The following is a 21271-nucleotide window of genomic DNA, read 5'->3' as shown; positions in this document are numbered from 1 at the left end:
ATTTTGATCTGTGAAGCATTATGTATACATCTCGAAAATGAAAAATAAATGAAAAGAATGAATTGCCTTTAATAACTTTTATTATACTTTTCAAAAAGTTATATGCATGATTAAAATTAACAGTGTTTTTAAATTTTCATTGAATACATTGTGTACTTAAGTGCACAAAATTAGAAAATTTAATAAAATGTATTATAAAAAGCTAGCAAAACAAGCTCTAGATATCTAATTAAAATTATTTATTTGGGATTACCTTTTAAGAAAAGGAAATCAGAATAATATTCAAAGGATCGAATTTCCCGCGACTTGTGTTTCAGTTCATATTTGACAGATAGCGGCTGAAATCCCATCCTATATTTTGACGCTTAAGAATCAGAATCCGTCCAAAAACTTTTGTTTATAAGAAAAAAGAAAAATGAACTTGATATTTTTTAAATGAAAAATGGCGTTTTGAACGTTTTAAATAGTTTCTCCAATCGAAAATCTGTGGATTGTGAAAAATTTATTATTGAAAAAAAAAATTGTGGATTATACAAAAATAATACAGAGGTGTCCCGTAACCACCACCATGAATATATAGATTTGAAAACCTTACAAAATAGGTGTAAAAAGAGTATATGCATTAGCATATTAAAGGTGAGGACAAGAAGAAATTTTTTTTTTATTTTATTCTGACGATTTATTACAGAGAACTTAAGATCGGGAAAGCCTGATCGGTAGGGCGCTTGGCCCATGTTCGAGAGTTTGTGGGTTCGAACATCACTGGCCGAAGACTCTCTGTGTAGTAAATAAGCACTAATCCACGTTAAATTTGTCGAGTCGCAAAGTCCTCCATGTTATCATAACAAATCAATACCACTGGGGGTACTGGATTGGAGATTGATCGTTCTCTGATTCAGGCCAAAATTACGATCTATGGATGAATGAAAGGATGTATGAATGGGTTCGCCCTATAAACGGGTGTGACGTATGGGTGTGGCAGAAGTCGAATTCTTGGCTATAGATGGCGCCACTGGAAAGCAAAAACAATTGCAACCCTCCTGCCTTAACAGGCATACGAGAGAGATTATAGAGAACTGCGAAATTAAAGTCATCAAAACCTGTTTAGTGTTCAAATAAAACGTAACAGTGCATTTAATCATCGTCTTTTACCTCTTTCTAATTTCACTTATCCCCCTGAGAAGTTAATATTTGTACCTTGTTGTTATTATTTTTTATTGCGTATTTGGGTTAACTTTATTGTTAACAAATTATTTTCTTTATTTTTGTAACTATTTTCAGTCTCCAAAAAAATAAAACTGGCGTCTCATTTGATTTTTATGAATCTGTAGCTTTAATGTCAGAAAGTAAAGAAACAGTTTTTTTTTTTAAACCTACCCTCTTTATCGAAACTATTTTGAATCAATCACAGAATATTTCTTCAAATTAAGTTAAATATGTTTCACTACGCAATTCATAAGAATTATTTATTTATTTATTCATTTTTATATTATTCTTACCTCCCTGGACTCTTTCATATAACACCATTCTCCCACCTTCAATCTAAGCAACCATTACTCGAACAGAAACCAGACTTCAGAATTTCCCAATTCTGATTTCAAAAATTCCGACTTTTATACAATTGCAATCTCTAAAAGGGCGCAATAACTGATTCTTAAAAACAATACCTGATCTTTTTTTATTGGGTTCTTAAAGACGAGATCCTGAAAGCACGTGTCCGCCATAGCGATCGCAGCTGCTTCCAGGGATAAGTAGAGTGGGGATGTAGGAAGATGAGAAAGCGATAAATCTTTTCCCCCTCTTTCATCCCTCCCATCCTGCGTAATTAAATGATAATAATGAACCCCAGGTCGCACCTGACACGCAATTATTGTTCCACGTCACCAACACGTGACAACTGTGTTCAGATGGGGTGGTTTTTTTATTGTTGTTAACTTTTATTGGCTCTTTCATTTTGTGGTAGTTGTTTTATATACAGTGGTTACGAAACAATTTATCGAGAGAATATTAAAATATTTATTAGTTTTGAAATTTAATTAAATGTAATAGCTTTAATTGATTGTTTTTAAAATTTTTAATAAGGCTAGCATACAAAAGTTAAAATTCAAAAACACAACAAATTTTAAGATTTGTTTGGTAATGTTTCGAAGCTTTCATGACTACGTTCTTTTTCTCAACAGTCTTAATAATAATTAAAAATAAATAATATATTAATTTTGATGCTAGCTGTTACGAAACTAAAAATTATCTTGATAAATTGTTTAATTATTTTATAAACTTAGCTAAATGTAGTAGATTTACTCAATTGCATTTAACTATTTTAGTGAGCATAAAATACAAAAGTTAAAATTCAAAAGCAAAATTCAAAAACACAACAAATTTAAAGAAAATATTACATAGTGAATGCTTTTTTTATTATGTTCTTTCTTCAACATTCTTAATATAAAGCAAAATTATTAATTTTGATGCTGAAAAATCTAGTGATTACGAAACAATTTATTAAGAAAATATTAAATAATTATTATCTGTATGAGAATTTTAAACTGCCTAATATCATCTCTAAACGTTAAAGTGGTAATTTAAAGAAAGGCAATTCCTTCTTGAATTAACGTTAATTTGTTAATTTACTCCCTTTATTATAAATCTCTAAGACTCGTGGAAAATTAAATATGGTATCATCAAAATTTAAGTCCGGTGTATTATATAGAGACGAATGTCTCTTTTTTTTATCTGTTTAAATCCATGTTGAGAAAAAAAAACATAGACAAAACTACCAGAACATGGTAAAATGTACCATGTTTCTAGTTCTATGGGATCACCAAAAAGTTTGATAGTTTTTACCGATGCACTTTGGTAAAATTAACAATAACATATGGTTTTACATTATGTGCTGATGAAATTTGATAAAAGTGGTAAGGTTTGGTCATTTTATCATGCAATCTTAGCTTAAAAAGCATTTATTATGTTAAATTTACTTTTAAGTTTTGTATTTTTTACTAAATGTGTGGTAATAAGAACTAAAATTTTGAAAACCAGAATTTCCTATGAACTCTTACCTTAAGAAACGAAAAATTAGCAAATAGCTAGCTTCAATACAGCATATTTTGGTTTTATTAACCAGAATTATTTTATTTTTTTTGCTAAAAATGTCACTGTTTAGAACGTTAATTATGCCAGAATTTCTTTCTCGGTGCAGTAATGAACCAAATACACAAAAATATCTTATGCCTACTTGGTGGTCGTGGAGTTTCTTGACAGTTTTTGACAATTCGCTCTTTTGACAGTTTTGAAAACGTGGCTCATAATTTAACTGTCCTTGAATTATAACAATCACTGAATCTTTTGAAATAATTATTTTCTTCATAAATAAATAAAAGATAATATTGAGAAAATCGCTGTCGGGATAATTCTTATTGTAAAAACGTTAAACAAAAAGCGAAAATATCCTTTACTGTCATAGGTTTTTTTTTTTTTTCAAACTTAAGGAACATCTCGAATGAAGTTAATCAATCTTAATTATAGGGCAATAAGTCCCCCTTACATTGAATTTGATTTATTAATTGTTGAAAAGTCGAATAAAATTTAATCTTTTAATATATCAAGTGTGAGATTTGGAACATCATTTTCTTAATAACTCTAATTGTATAAGAGTAAAACAAAAACCGAAATTATCTCTCACAGTCTTACTTTTCAAACTCAAAAAGCATCTCTAATGATTCTGAGGAATCTATAATTCCCTTTTACATTTTAATAATTCTATAATTTCCTTTCTATTTCGCATTTATTTTTAAAATTGTTCTAAAGTCAAATCGAATTGAATATTTGAATTCATCAAATTTAGCATTAGGAAAATTATTTCTTGATAATTCTAATTGTAAAAAAGTAAAACAATAAGCGAAAAATCTCACTCACTCTCTTGGTTTTTTTTACACTTAAAGAACATCTCTAATGATGTAAAGCAATCCCTATTACAGGACAATAATTCCCCATCATTTCGAATTTGATTTAATAATTGTTGTAAAGTCAAATGGAATTGCATATTTTAATATAATGAGCATACTTATTCCAACCAATGTCTTGTACGGATACTTTAATTCCCGTATGCCCATTTAAATATAGAACATTAAGGATAAGTTCACCCTCAGTTATTTACATTTGCATGGACATTAAAGTCATATTCATAAAGATCATTACCATAAATCAAAAACAACTGCGAGATTCTCCATTTAGACGGATTTGAGTGATTTTCTAGTATAATTTTTTTTCTTCAAATAAAGAATATATAATCATAAAGTTGCTAATGGGAAAACAATAGAGCTCATTTAAATAATTTCTAGTTTCTCAACTGTTTGTGTAAAATGATTCAAACTTTATCCGAAATTTCTAACAATTTAACTTTTCCTAATGGTTCTTTATTTATTGCAAACATTTAGAAGTATTAAGCTTATATATTAAGTTTTATCAAAAACTCCTTAAATAATACATAGTTATCCTTTAGTTGGAAGTTATTACTTGGTAAAAAAATGCTTTGTTGACTAATTTCAGTTATTTGTTTTTAGAAACTATTTTTTTTATTGCTTATGGTATTCTTATTACCAAGGAAAAATAGCTTTTAAAATAGTAGTTTTCTTCATAAGACTATGAAAACTAAATTTATCAGTAGTTCAAATTATAAGAGTATATTTTACAGATCATTTGAGGTAGCATTTTTCTGTAAATAGCGTTATGAAATCTGGCGAAAGATTTTTTGTCTTAATATATCTGATTGAATAGTTTTAGGAGAAATAAGTAAAAATCATTTCTCTATAATGACTAATTTTTAAAATGGTTCAGGAATCAGTCTGTCTTGACTTTAGCAGTTCGCGAAAATTAGATTAATCAAATTTGCAGTTTTTTTTTTTTTTTCATTTGAATTTGGAGTGTTTGTCATAGTTTACTAAAATCAGACAATTTTATAGTTTGCTTTCCCACGATACATTAAATCGTGAATCGTGATGAATGCTTGTAATTAAAAATACTAAGAGCTTATTTTGCTCTTTAAAACTAACTACAAATGAAGACTAGTTTTTCTTCTTTTCCACCTTACTTTCAGTTCAAAAATCAGGTAAATTGAGCTTTTGGATCTAAAGCTTCATATTCTTGTAATCAATTCAGGAATGTCAAGGGCTCAGACTCATGGAGCAATGGGTAAGCATTGGCATAATGCAATATGAAACTTAACAGCTCGATTGTTGGGGGGGGGGAGGTAAAGGAAACATACCACCAAATAATAGTCTCATAGCATTTTATTGAAATTTCAAGTTTTGATTGTCAATTGTACTTTTTATAATACATGACGAGTATTCACGTCATACGCATGGCAACAAATATTTCGACCGCTGTGTAGACACGTCTTATGTGTACCGCAACAGAGATTTCACCCGATGTGCATTCACGTCAAATGTGCTTCGACGAAAAAAAAGGAAGGAAAAAAACTCTTTTTTTTCGTCATTAAAATGCAAGATTTAATGCGTGTACTAAATTTAAATTTTCTATTTAATCCTACAATGTCAACATTTTACTCAAAACCCCGTGAACTTGTTAACAAAATGTTTAGTATTTATTGTTTTCCCCGTTCGCCAAACTATAATTTAAAATGTTACATGCCTTAAATGTAAATGTAGATTTTATTCCAAATAAAAAAAATAAAAATAAAATATGTACATTACTTATGAGAAAAAAAGGATTAAATATAAACTTATGCATAAACTTTAATTTAAAATTAAAGTAAAAACTTTTATGACAGAAACGCTGGCTTTAAATGCTGGAATTCAGTAATGTTTCACACAGTTTAGCTCCTGGCATAATAATTAATTGAGAATACGACATAAGAGTTATTTCGGGTACCACCATACAATAAATATATTTACTGCCCGGTGTGCGAAATAAAAAGGGAACAGTTTAATAACTGGGGATTTAGTTATCATATTTTTACCCTTTAAGAAGCAGTCTTCATGGTTTGATAGTTTAAACTTAACTATGCTAACTAACTTATGCAGACGATATCATAAGTTACGTTAACAGTTACAAAAACGTATAGTTTCTGGCAAAACATATCTTTTTCCCACTGTTTTTTTGCTCTCAAAATACGGGGTAGGCCACAATTTGGAAAATGGTTTAATCTGCTGAACGGTAAAGTGGTTTGGTTCCCGTAATGCTAATTTTATTTTTTGTATATTGCGCTTTATCTTTATACCTACTTTACCGATGTCAAAAGATTTTCGCGTACAAATATCAAACCAATTTATCCAAAGGTAATTTTATTTAAATTAACTAGTATTAATCATTACGTCTTACAACTTAATTCGGTAGTGATCAAAAATATTTATAATTGTACGGTTAACGAAATAAATGACGAATTCCAAATTTTTAATGAAATTGGTGGAATACTTTCTGAATGATTAAATGTCAAAAAACGTTACTTCTAAGGAACTATTCAACTAGTTCTGCTCAAATTTGAAATTTTACTACTTAAACTTACATAGTGTAAAATTATGTAAAAAAATTTATACCTTCCTATTAAAATAAATTTCTATTTTCTGTATGTTCCACTTTTCTATTTCTTATATTTAAAAATAAAACTGTCTGCACAAATTAGTTAGCATATAAGATTATCTCCTCAAACTGTTAAGATTGCATCTAAACCCACAAAAATCCGATTATTAGATCGATAGTTATTAAAGACACTGAATGTTTGACTATTCTATTCAAGATACATATTGACTTTTAAAAGTTATTCAAAAATTCTGTTAAAATTACATTACCGAACAAACACATTGCTTTTGTGCTTTTCAGATTCTTCCAGCCGATATAGGTCACTTAAATATCTGCTCTGGACAGGGGGAAATTAATTGGGGTGCATATATACCAACCCCACGACGAATGAATCTACCCCATTCCCCCACCCCTCTTTGATGCCTGCCAAATCCAGACTTCTCCAGCGAAGGAAGCAGATCCACTGAATAAGTGAATATAGTTGATCAGGAAATTTAAAATGTACGAAAATGTTTTCACGCTTGATACGATTATGGAATTTTTATGAACTATTAATTGAAAGTATCGAAAGAACTTTGAGAAGAAGTTAAAGATTTGAAAAATATTTAATTTTTAAAAAAATAAATAAAAAATAATTAGAATAAGTATAGAATAATTTGAAATTATACTAGACGTGGGAAACTCTGTTTCATAATTTTTTCCAAGTACAGCAAAATATGCCTTGCTATGAAAAATATTTTCCAAACATTCACCGGTTGTAACATACATGCGCACTACTTCAATGCTTTATTTTTGAAAAGTAATATAACTGATAAATAAATCACAATTTCAATAATAATAAAAAAAATTGATGGTTCATACCATTAACTCCAAGATAGCTATTTTTTGTTTTTTTTACTTTATGTACAATAGAGGCCGAATTTATTAGGTGATATCTACAAGCCTACCAACTATTAGGCTTTTTGAAAAATATTTCACAGAGTGGTAGACCTTTAAAACCAAAGCTTTCACAATGTTTGCTAATTTTGCAACATATTAAAAGCCTCACCACAAAAGAGCTAGAACGAAGTTAGGTTGCATATAAACTTTTAAATCATGTATATGCAGTGGTGTGAAAAATAAGTTCAAATGAATAAAAAATAATACATTAAAGCATAAACATAGGTACCACTAGAATAAATTTTTACAAAAAGCGTTGGAAATTGGCAGCCCTGTATCTAAACAATTATGTATACTGTATTCCTATTGCAATTAGGATGTCTTTTGGCTCATTAAAAGATTTTCAGCCGTGTTTAATTTTAAACGAATTTTCATATAAATATTTTGTGATATAATATCGATTATAATCACATAGGAAAATTTGATCGCCTGATTTAAGTTTTTATGAAAAATAACTTGGTGTAACGAAAATAACTTATTGCATAACTTAGATGTTTGCTTGTTTTCCGACATGTTGCTATTTAATGCAGATCATTACTTAAATGCTTTACTTTTGAAAATTAATACCACTAGTAAATAAATCACAATTTCACTAAAAAGATTAGATGGCTTTACTATGAACTCTACTCCTAGGTAACTATGTTATAAGAGAATTTTTTAAATTTTAACTTTGAAATATTCTCTTATTTTAATTACTTCTCAACTAGTTTTATTTATTTTTTTTTTAATTTCACGTAGGGGTCAAATTAATAAGGTGATATCAATAATATTACGTATACGGTATTCCTACAACAATAAGGTGTCTTTTGGCTCATTAAATGATTTCATAAAAGTGTTTAAGTTTAAGCGATTTTACATTTAAATGTCAATACACTTTTGTGATATAATATCGATTATAATCACTTTAAATTTGATCTCCCGATTTCAGTTTTAATGAAAAATGCAGGAATTATTGCATAACTTATATAGTTGCTTGTTTTCCGACTTGTTGCTGTTTAGTGCAAATCATTACAGTGACAAGCTCCAAAAGAAAAATAAATGAATAACACTGAAGTGCACAGTACGTATCACTGATACGTAGTACTGCACAGTAATACGTATCAATGTAACAATAAATATGTTCCTCGAATTAAGTAAATTTGTCTAACAATTTGAAATCCCAAAAGTTTTAGCTTTTCCCCCCTCCTTTTACATTTACGTGCAAATGTATTGTGCGACTCTTAAGAGAACTCCTCCCGACTTCAGTCTCACGTGATGGATTTCTCTATGGTTACGCAAGTTAGTAACTTCGGATAGAGGTGTAGGGTGTGCAAATGTATTGTGCGGCTCTTAAGAGAACTCCTCCCGACATCAGTCTCACGTGATGGATTTCTCTATGGTTACGAAAGTTAGTAACTTCGGATGGAGGTGTAGGGTGAATAGTTTTATCTTGACCTTGGGCCAATACCTTGCTTTGCGGCCAATCGACTCCTTCATTACTCCAATACACTCCCGTTAGAAATACTCTCTCTTGTTACCGTAGCAGCAGACAGTCCTAGACTTTAAGTCTGGAGGAGTTCTCCTTAAAGCCAAACAGTATCATGACGCTTTGGGTCAAAACAAGTAGGGAAGAAAATGGTAAGATCGGATAGTAGGATGAAACCGGTAACTTAGAATCTGGTGAAATTAGTTCTGCTTTTTAGGGAACAGACTCTGAATTGCATTAAGGTAAGAAGAAGAAGCTACCATATTGGCGTTATTGATGTTGTTGAATTCTTGGCTGATATGTAAATAAGTTAGTTTCACGGTGTCAGCTCGTTAATGTTCCCTTCTTCCTTATCCTTATTTATTGATCGTTACAGTTAATAAAAATCTTTTTACCTCAGCTAATTATACGTTTACTAAGGAATCCTACCCTAGGATAGGATAAGGATTAGTACGGTGGTACCATCAAAGCCACTAAGGATTCCGCCAAGGATCTACCATCCCACTAAGGATTTAGTATGGTGTTTCGTTTCATAACCCCTGCTCTCGGGGTGAGACCGGGTAAGGCAAGTTAGGGCATGAAAGGACCATCACCATATATTCATATATAAATAAAAGAGAACATTTAAAAAAGTTGTTTTGCAACGACACAAAAAGGAACAAAAATGGAAATCTTCAAAACAAAAAAACCAAAGGAAAAAAAGAGAAATGTATGAAGAACCACTATTATTTATATGGTAATGATTGATGTATAGATGTATTTTCTATTTTTTTTTTAAAGAGGAAGGGTGATGGAGAGATAGAGAAAGGAGGATTCAACGTAGAATATATTTTTTGCTGGATCCACGAAAGCTAAAGTGGAACTGAGAACGGAGATAATTATTTTACATGTGAATTTCGTGAATAATATCTTTAAATTGTCATATAAAATAAAAATGTCTGCTACCTTTTCTCTGAAATTCCAGTATTTCTAAATTTCTCATACAGTCTGTATATGTACCCGGTCCTAAGATCAAGTGATTTGATCCCGGTTCAAGACCTGGGGTGAGATCAAGTGACGTGATTTTTTCCACAAAAAAAAATAATAATTTTTCTTCAAAAGTAGGGCATTGGTAACTCTTTCATGAATGATCTATAGTACACAAATTAGTAATGAATATCTTGATTAAATCTAACAGTTTCTGGGTCGAACAATTTTACTCCAACAAGCCTTCGAATCTTAGCTAACTGGTCTCAACAACACCTTTTCCCCCATACAGGGAGAAAAACAATTTTGGTAAAATAACCATTATGATAATGATACTTCCGGTAAAGAAAACTGGTTAATAAAACTAAAATATGTGTCATTTAAACCAGTCATTTGGAAATTTTTCCGTTTTTATGAAAATGGTTTACCGGAAATTCTGGCTTTCAAAGTTATAATTCTTATTACCACACATTTCGTAAAAAATACATAACTGAAAAGTAAATTTAACCGAATAAATGGCTTTTATGTTAGGCTGTAAGGTATCAGTAAAAAATTGTCACATTTAACAAATTTTATCACATATTATAAAACAATATTTTATAGTTAATTTTTCCAAAATCATTACCAAAGCATTTCGGTAAAAAATATTGTGCTTTTGGTGCACTCATAGAACCAGAAGCACTGTAAATTTTGCCATATTCTGGTAGTTTTGAGTATTCTTTTTTTTTTCTCAGGGTACATAAGGTCTTGGTAGACATAAAATAGTGTTAATGCTCAAGTGGTTATATGCCAATCTAGAATACATTTTTTTCTCACATTTTTTCTCCGTCTTCAACCTATCTAGGATGTCAGATTAAATAAAGAAATCATGTAAATATTTATAAATAAAATAGCGAACAATATGATAAACAAATAAAAATATCGAAATTTCTTAAAAGGATTTACTGAAAAAGTTAAAAAATAAATTAAAATTAGTTAAAACTAAAATAGCTTTATCAAAAATTAATTACAAGATTAAAACTTTTCATTTCATTTCTTTCCCTTTCTTATTCCTCTTAATTTCCTATTTTCAAAACAATTATACTGCTTTTAAGGAAGAAAGAATGTTCTTTATGATAAAAAAAAAAATCTTGTATTAGGTTATTCATGATTTGTAGTGAAGAATCCAAAATCAGTATCTTCATATAATGTAATAAATAAAAAAAAGTAAATTCAGGAAAATATAATAAAATAGTTAACAAATAATGATTAATCGAAATAAAATAATTAACAAACATTGCATTAATTGGAAATCAACTTACTAAATTAAACAAGAAAATTTTATATTAAAATTTCTTTCGACATTTTAGTCACATCAGCAATCTTAAGTTTTATTTTGAAAATCTGTAAATAATTTCAACAAAATCAGATGAGCAAAACTCACTTAATATCCTACATTAAGTCATAAATTTGTGAACAATTGCTTTTTCTCTAAAAAAAAAGAAAAAAAACTATCTAAAAAAATAAAGCAATTTAGTATAGCATTAAGTTGTAAGTGGTAAAGTGCATTAAGTTGTAATGATCCTCTAATACTATAGTTTAATAATTGGCAGTATCTATAATTACTGTCGTAAATTATACATCATCTAGTAATCAATTATTGTTCCTTTCTACCTCCATAGATCATTCATTTTTACTGAAAGATGACGACCAGTTCCCCCCCCCGCCCTCTTCACGATACAGAAATTCTTTTACGAAGGTAAAGATACATTTCCCACAACAGTTTTGTTATTAATTAAAAGCACCATGAAACCAGTTTGAAAGAACTAAAAACAAAAATAAATGACAATAGCAATTAGAATTTGATGTAAATTTTTGTTCTTTTTATACCTTTTAGAAATAGTATGGAGAATCATTAATCAGTGATTATTTACACCTACGCGCATTGAACCCGGGTTCAAATTGTTGAACCCATAAGTAATTAATGACTTCTGCTCAGATTATTTTTAAAAAAAACCTGAAAGATTGAAAAGGATTGTTAAATTTTTATTATGGGGTTACTCCGCGTTAAATTTCGTAAAATAGATTTACACCGTAAGATTTTTTTTATTTGCTCTTCCTTTATTTATTTATTTACATTATTTGACAGTATACACCTTCAATTTCATTTTCTCAAAAATAAAAATTAAAACTCATATTGTGAATGACAAGGAATCTTACATTGTACATGAATCCGTTCTTAATTATGCTTTTATATAAAATCTTGCATCGTTATCAGTTTTAGAATGCGGGCGTGATATAACCGAATGGATACAGAATTTAATTAATATAATTCGAGTTATTTTAATAAGCATACGAAATTAAAACAATTTTTCGAAATTTTTACGGCAAACGTAAAGTATTTGAATAATTATAAGTAGTGCTGAGTTATATTGGAATTTTAATATCGTGATATTTCGGTTATTTCCCGATGTTGTTGCTGTTGTTGTTGTTCATTTACGTCGCACTAGAGCTACACAATGGGCTATTGGCGACGGTCTGGGAAACATCCCTGAGGATGATCCGAAGACATGCCATCGCAATTTTGATCCTCTGCAGAGGGGATGGCACCCCCGCTTCGTATTTCCCGATGCATGTGTTCGGCTTCTCGATATTTTCGTTAATCAAATTCTACTTATCAACACTCGGGTAACGAAAATATTGGCTAATATGAAAATTGTAATTGTAATATTGTAATGGATGTTTCTTATTTATTTACTTTTTTATTTATTTTTATAATTACAATATTAACCTCAGCGTTGATGAATTTCATTTAGTTAATGAAAACATTGGCTAGTTAAAAACTAATGTAAATTATTCAAATTAAGAAAATACAGCAATATATTATCATTAAAATATAGATACTTTATATATCACGATATTCTTCCAATTTAACTAATTTATATTACTTTTGAAATGACTGAAATTTTCATTACCCAAATAAAATTTATCACAACTCACTATAATGTCGTATTTCATTGTTATCATTATACACCGAAGAGCCATTACATTATGATCACCCTCCATCTATAACAATGGGCTCGCCCAGGTTTTCGTGGTTTCTCGCCCAGGAACAATGTTTTCATGGGGCACATAATCCTCTTAGAACAATCCCTGACGTCTGTAGGCTACTTGAACATTGTTGCAGACCAGGTTCACCCATTCATGGCAACAGTTTTTCCTGCGGGGGATGGTGTTTACCAACAGGATAATGCACCATGTCATAAGGGTCGAATCGTCGAGGAACATTCCAGTGACTTTCAAGTCATGTCTTAGCCCCCAAATTCACCTGACCTTAATCCAATAGAGCATTTGTGGTCCTACTTGGAAAACCAAATTCGGGCTGCCACGCAATGTGAGGCAATCCCTAGCAATGTGAGGAAATTGCAGGACCAGTTGGTGAGCGCTTGGTACCAGCGCTTGGTACCAGATACTTCAGACTATCTATCAGCATCTTGTGTAATCAATGCCACGGCGGGTGCTAGCAGTTTTGAGGGCTAAAGGTGGTCCTACATGTTATTAGCAGGGTGGTCATAATGTAATGGCTCTTCGGTGTAAATAGTTCTAGAGATATTATAGCATTCGATATTTATCATTGTCGATTATGATAGTGACATTATCGTATTTAACATTTATAGTTGTTGATATTGATTATGATATTATCGTTGTCGATAATTATCGTGTATGAAATATTTATCGGTCAGACATGTTATTCATAAAACATTGGGAGAATAGTTTAAAAAAATATCGTTATCACAATGTTTTAAAAATATTAGTATTTTATTTTTTTATAAGTACTCTTCTTATAAGTAAATTGGAATGTATTGGAGGATGTCGAGTTCGTTAGCTCGTTATTCGTTGCTATCTTCACGAAGAAGTCTGACGTCATCGATTATACACGTCTTTAGTTTCCCTTAGTTCTTTTCATTAACTAATTTAAATATTTTTTTTTTAAAATTTAAAATAAATTAATGCACATGCTTTCTTAATTCTTCTTTATTTACACGAAATTTTTTTTTTTAAATTACCATACTGTATGGTAATGTCATTTCTAGTAAAAAAAAAACAAAAAATAAATTTAAAAAAAACATAATTCTGGTTTATAATACCAAAATATATGGCATTTAAACCATTCATTCATTAATTTTTCTGTTCATATGGTAACGGTTTACTTGAAAATCTGGTTTTCAAAATTATAGTTCTTAATACCATACATTGTCATTTAACCATTTTTTCAGAGAAATTTCTAACAGTGTGAGTATTACAAATACTGTGACAATACCTACATGTAATATACCTGGCTCCATTGAGCTTTTGTTATTATCAATGATGATCATTAACCATTATCATTTATTATTTTAAGGAATTAGACGTCCTTTAAATCAAGAAAGAAACAAATCTTTTAAAGAAATTACAGGGTTGCCTAACCCCCAATAAAAGGTACTCCAAACACCTCTCTTCGATCAATATCTAGATATCTGCGTTGGTTACGGAGTTTGAAGTCTTATTCATCAATAATAATTTTAATACAAAAAAAAGGTTTGAGATCAGAAATAAAAAGATTTGATTCTGTTTATTTTGTTACAGATTATTCATTTTTTTTTTTTTTAAACTTCAGAATGAGAAATTGAATTCGTAAAAAAATATAAATTTCGACGAAAAAAATTTGAAAAATAAATAAGTAAACAAATTAATTTCCACCTAATGGGTGATAAAAATTCATTATGTGGAAATATTTTAAAGATTTTTATGATCTCGTTATGAATACAGAGAAAAATAAGCTATGAGTTATTTCAACGGAGAGAGCAACTTTCATAGCTTTCTATAAATTAAAATAGCTATTTAAAAGAAACTATAATGCTATTTAAAGGAAACTATAAAGCTATTTAAAAGAAACTATACAAAGTTTCTTTATAGTTGCTTCAAAGAGAATTTCTTTTTAAAAAAAAGCTTAAAACGGCCCCTGTCCCCATTTATTTTAATGAACACAAATATATCAAAAAGGTAAATTATCAATGCTTTACTTCATACACGCTTTTACTTCTTTCCTTAATTCATTAAAATCTGAATTATAAGCGATATTTATCAATTTTAGCATAAAAATATATTACGTAATTTTCTTTATTTTTATGAATTGTGCAAATTGTTTTTCAAAAATTTCAGATTGCTTATGTTTTCCCACATAACAATTAAATACAAATATTTTCGGTAGTGTACGGAATAGTTCATAAAATTTGGGTCAAAACATGAAGTAATTAAAATTTCTGAAACAGACAATCAAAACAACAAACCGATATCAATCTTCGTTTTCCCCCTATATTCCAATCATTTGTGGCGACTACTTTAGATATAAAACTTTTAAAAAATTACTTAATGTATAAAAAAAGTCACGTGGTATTGAGTTTGATTTATTGAAATATTATAGCTATTGCAACAATGCGAAAATTTCTTCAGCAAAAGATAATTAGCAATTTCGAATAGTTTGATTTAAATTCCTTTATAACGTTTAAAACGTCATGCATCATAATGATGAAAACTCAATTTTTTAAATACTTTAAAAAGAAAAGACATTTCTAAACTGATGGGCGTTTGAAATAGTTTCACCTTTAATCCATGAAAAATTTATGCTTTTATTTATTGAAACATTGAAGTATTTGCTTAAATACAAAAATATTTTTAAAATTTAAATTAGATGCATTGTTTTCAAACGAAAAGGTTAAATACTATTTCGCAAGCTGTAGAGCATAATTAGGCTAACATTAACCATTACAGAGATAAAAACAAAAATCTGAAATTGTTGATGTTTCATCGACAATAGAGCGTTTTTAAGTAATTCTTATTTAATTATAATGATGCATGTGCTAATTGATATTTGTCTTATTTTTAACGTAAAAATGAGGCTGTAATTACCGTATTAAGCAGTAGTTCGACAAAAGAAAAGTGTAAAATTCTAATACTTTTGTCATTATCATTAAAGTAAACTTGCCACTTTTTGAGGTGATTTTGAATTGTTCTTAAAAATTTATTTATTTTAAAATGAAGTTTAAGAGATTTTCGTAAAAAAATGCTTTCATAAGCTTTATAAACTAATTATTATTCGCAGATAAAGTCAATAAATTTTATTTGTTTCGATTAATTTACTGTGTATCTTGATTCAACTTGAAGAAAATGAAATCTATAGTTTAATATAATAAAGATTTAATACATGACATATTTTTTATACTTAAATTGTTATCAAAAATAAGTTGTCAATTTTGTGAATATATTCTAAAATAATTAAATCGGTTATTTGAAAAAAATATGAGCCCTACTTCTAAATTGTTTCGATCTATAAGTATTTGCTATTTACAGAGCATATTTGACGGTTTAAAACTGCATAGTTGACAAAACGGTTTGTCTCCGTTTTTTTCATCCTAATCATAAACAGAATAGAATCATTAGTTAAAATTCTAGTTTTGCTCACAGTTCGAAAGCTTTATCTTTCTTCAAATCATTTTAATTGTATTTTCTATAAATGCTCTTACTTGCATTAAAATTATTTTATGGTTTTAAGCATAGCATAAATTAAACTGTGATTCGACTTTATTGATTGTTATGTTTCTTCAGATATAATTTTTTGGTAAATTAAGTTGCCAAAATTTTTCATATGGTTGGTTACTCAAGTTTTAAATATTTTACACTTTATTATGATTTCAATAAGTAAAACTTTTAAGAAGGACCATTTAAGATTTTTTTTCATAATAAACCACAAGAGCTGCTGTGGTGACTCAGGGGATTCTCACCTCAAAATTAGGTAACCCAGATTCGAATCCCAGTGATGACTGATCGTACGAATACTGCTCCCGGCTCGCACCAATCACAAAGTTTACATAAAATATCCATATCCGGATGGGAGTAGAGATTCATGCGTAACTTTCTCATAAAAACTTGATTTCATATTTCAGACGTTGAGACTTTGGACTTATTTTATAACTTTTACTAAGAAAAGTTAATATTGACTGGTGAAAAATCGTTGTGACTACGGCTTTACTTTGCAACTTTTGCAGAAAAAACTTGTTCTTGAACAGTAAAAAACTATTGAGGTTTTGTAAATTTCATGATCTTGCACAGCCAAACCAACTGCCGGTTTCAAACCATAAATTTTACGGAATTTTTTTACAGTGCATATACATTAATTTATAAAACTATAGGAATTGATTTATTTTACAGATTAAATTAATGAGGTGAATCTTTCATTTTCTTACCACTCTAGAATAAGTAGACCACTCTAGAAAAATAATTTCACCCTTAATCATGTTCTATTCTGTCGTTCAAGTTATTTACATTTTTTTTTCATAAATCGAGACTCACGCCCTTTACAAAATCAATAACTTTTAATTCTAGTGAAGAATCATAAAAATGCGAGTAAAATTAAATTGTTTTTATTTTAACTATCGAGTATAATGAAAATAATGAAATTTATTATTAATAACTAAAGGTTAATAAATTGAACAAAATTGGTTTAATAGTTTCTGAAAAGGGAAATTTTTTTATAAAACCGAATTTTTAACTTTTTATATCTCAAGAACTGTTCTGCTGATTTCTTTCAAACTTTCTATTTTATCATTTAAAATTTTATAGTTTAAAATGATGTAAAAATTTTAATACTTTAAAATTCTGAAAGTTTTTAACCTTCATCAAATAAAATAAAAAAATAATAAATAATTATAAAAAATATTTTTTTCGGAATTATATTTGAGTAAAACAGTTTTACATTTGAGTAAAAAAAAGTTTTTCAATTTCCTTGAAAACTTTCTGATATATAGAGAAGTTAGCAAAAAGGGCAATTAATTTTAAGGGGACACAAAATTTCGACTGCACTCATAACTATACCATTTTCCAGATTAAAACTACCCTCCCCATATTTTTATGGTTAAAAATATAAGTCGGTTGAAATAAAGAAATTTTTATTCCGAGAAAGTACGTTTTTGAGTATGATTTCGTAACTTAAATTACCGTCTACACTAATTAGTTATCATATTTGCGATCACCCTTAAAATCATTCAAGAATTGATCCAAAATTATGCATACGAATAAATTTTAAGGCAAGGAAATAAGTAACATGTGATTTTTTTTTTTTTTTTTTTNTTTTTTTTTTTTGTCTATTTCGAATTATATTTGTTTAAAGTAGCGAATTTTACCCTAATACGAGATTATTTCCTCTAGTTGAAAGTGAAGAGCAATGTTAGGTCATGATGGAAATTTTAACTTACAATATTTGAAACTTCTCGGAAGAAATGGTTAAAAAACAATTTATTTAATTGTCATTTTACCAGATTCAAACAAACCAGTCAAATAGCCATAAATAAGATGATAATCAAACTGTTAACTGTGTAAAAAACCGTTTATTAACTGATTTCACCTAATACGATTAAACAATCAGGATTTTATAGCACCAACTAAGCCCACTTCGTTCCTTGCAATTGCGTACATATTACAGCTGAGAAAAATAATCAGGCAGTCTCCTCCTGACTGATAGAACTGGGGTTGGAATCCCAGCGATGACGCTACAATATATCCTCCATTCCCTTCAACACATGAAGAGTTTCCAGTGTCCTGAACTCAGCAATGCCAATTACCTAACGGAAATCCTAGCTCCAATGCCCAGTTTAATTTCATTTCCATGATTTTGAAACCATGCTAGTTGGAAATGGCTAAAAAAACGTATAGTCATGGTTTTATAACCATGCTTTATGTAAACGGTTTCAAAACCGAAAAAATACAACATTTTCTTTACCACACACTATACAGTTAATCGGATGAGCAAACTGCGCCCGATTATTTTACCATAATTTCAGAATAAAAATTCTAACAGTTTAGGAATATTTTTCGTTTTTGTAGCTTCAATAAAAAATATTCTACTTTAATAAAGTACCGCATAAGTTGTCATTATACGTTATATTTTATTCTAAATTAACAAAACTACTTATGTTTTAAAAAGAGGAAGAAAAAAAATTTTTTTTTTCAGCAAACGATTACTGTTGCTTTTACGAGTTGGTTTACAAACTTTTAACTCATATTAAAAGAATAAAGTTTAACTTAAAATTGGCTGTGAGCAAATTTTGTTTTATAAGCAAATATCATTTCTTATAAAATTTACTTAACAAATTACTTTTTTGAGTTGCTCTAAAATGAAGAAGGTTTTTCAATTAGTAAAAATAAAACTTTGTTTTTTATTACATGTTCTTAAAGTAGAGTTCTAAAACATTATTCTTCTAAATAAGTTGTATTTACTTGTCTGACAAAAGCTGAGTGATTTATCTCAAATTTTTTCCTAAAAGTTTTTTTAAACACCTTCAAAGGTTCAAAGCCTAAGAGAAAAAGACAATATTTTTTTATATCTACGTAATCCATTTAAAACAAAATATTTAGATACATTGCAAAATGTATTGGTATGCAAATGAGGGTACTAATTAAACCTCATACTCAGATACATAGTAAGATACTGGAAACATCAATCCTTTTGTTAAAAAAAAATATTCTGTATAAAATTAAAGCAAAAATTTTTTCCAACTGTGAACTAAAGATTATGAATCAAAAATATTCCTTAAATGTATTTTACATAATACATAAAAACATTTTCGTCTTACTGAAGTTTAAATCGGTATCTGTTTATCACATCGTTCTAGAAGTATTTGTAATGAATTTTTAAAAAATGATATTTGAAACTATATTTTACTTTATTGTTATCTCATGCGTTATTTTCAGTTCAATTTCTCTCAATATTTTACAAAACTTATTTTCAAATAATGCAAAATAACATAAACAAATTAAATACCTATATATAAAAAAAAATGAAATTTAAACTTATCTAAAAAAAACTACTAGATACTTTTGTGGTTGTATTTTTGTAAAGCTCTGATTGTTGCGTGGAATAAAATGTTACATTTTAAAAATGATCCTTAATCTGATAAATACTTTGATGTGAAATTCTGTATTTTGCTTATGCTTGAAAAAGTTTTGCCAAGCATAAGAAAACCTTTTAGGAAAGTGTTAAATTTAATACCAACTCAGCATCGTAAAAATTCAACAAGATATTTAGCTATTCTGGGCCATTAGATTATGGTCCATTACATTTCAGATAATTACGGCACATTATACGCTTCAAGATTTCGTCAACGAGTATTTATACGATGCTCATACTAAGAAATATCGACTGAGGGTAAAAAGGGGAAGTAATTTTAAGAAAGGTAAGTCCTTACGTAATTAAGCCGATTGAGAACATAATAACTAATGTAAGTATATGTAAAAGTCATGTCTTATAAATACTTATAAGGGATATATGGCTTTGTTTAATTTATTCAATAATACATAAATTTAATTAATTAATTTCATAATCGCTTATAATTATAAGTTTCTTTTATCTTTTTATTACAGTTTATTTTTCTCTGAGTGTTTGTGATTATCGGAATTTGATAAGAATGAAGTAAAAATAGCCAATTCTTGAGTTAAAATTCTTTAATATTGACTGTGGCTAAAAAGAGAAAATGATTTTAAAGAAGGTGAGTTTTTACGTGATTAAGCCAATAGAGAACATAATAACTAATCTATAAAGAAAAAAATGTCTACAAATACTTATAAGAGATATATGACTTTGTGTAATTTATTTGATAGCAGATAAATTAAATTTTTTGATTTTACAAGCACGTTATAAGTTTTAAACGCTGATTATTACAGTTGATTTTCCTTTGGATGTTTGTGATTATAGGAATTTAACAAGAATGATGTCATAATAGATAGATCATGAAATGAAATTCGCTTATATTATTTACCATTTTATATTTTTTTCCTGCTTATAAATTTCAATTTGGTCTCCCACTAGTTTTCACTGTGATACACGAAAAATTTTCCTTATAATTGTAAGAAATTTTAAATATATTAAGCTGCTAATTTTCAGTATGATACTGTGCCAATACTTGGAAGAAAAAAAATTCTGGTGAAATTACCGTACTGTCTAGTAATGACATTTTTGCTTTTAAAAAAAAAAAAAAAAAAAAAAAAAACATAATTCTGGTTGATGAAATCAATGTGTAGGTGTATTTAAATCATTCATTTATCAATTTAACTGTTTACTGCACATCTTAATTCTTAAAATTATGATTCTTATTACCAAACATGTGGGTAAAAATACAAACCTGAAAAGTAAATGAAACCAAAATAATAGTTTTTATGCCATTGCTCTAAAGTATCATGATAAATTTACCACATTTACCAAATTTTATCATATATTATAAAAACAAGTTTTACTGTTAATTTTACCAAAATCATTACCAGAGCGCTTTGGTAAAAATTGCCAAGAATTTTGGTGTT

The 21271-nt window shown here is 28.6% G+C and overlaps 1 protein-coding gene across 2 annotated transcripts in view; it reads right to left on the bottom strand.

The window, feature by feature from the left end:
• LOC107437392 (homeobox protein DBX1-A) overlaps positions 1–21271 on the bottom strand; it is a 47688-nt gene that overhangs the window by 15244 nt on the left and 11173 nt on the right. The window contains exon 1 of one of the 2 annotated variants that reach the window (XM_043047015.2): positions 1500–1758. The exons of the other annotated variant lie outside the window; for it this stretch is intronic. Within the exon in view, the coding sequence (XP_042902949.1) occupies positions 1500–1527 (28 nt within the window). The 5' untranslated portion in view covers positions 1528–1758. Of the gene's footprint in view, positions 1–1499; positions 1759–21271 lie in introns of those variants that run through there. 2 annotated transcript variants of the gene reach the window in all.

This window comes from Parasteatoda tepidariorum, chromosome X2, assembly GCF_043381705.1.
Source record: "Parasteatoda tepidariorum isolate YZ-2023 chromosome X2, CAS_Ptep_4.0, whole genome shotgun sequence".
Lineage (NCBI taxonomy): Eukaryota > Metazoa > Arthropoda > Arachnida > Araneae > Theridiidae > Parasteatoda > Parasteatoda tepidariorum.
This window is presented reverse-complemented; position numbering and strand designations above follow the sequence as displayed.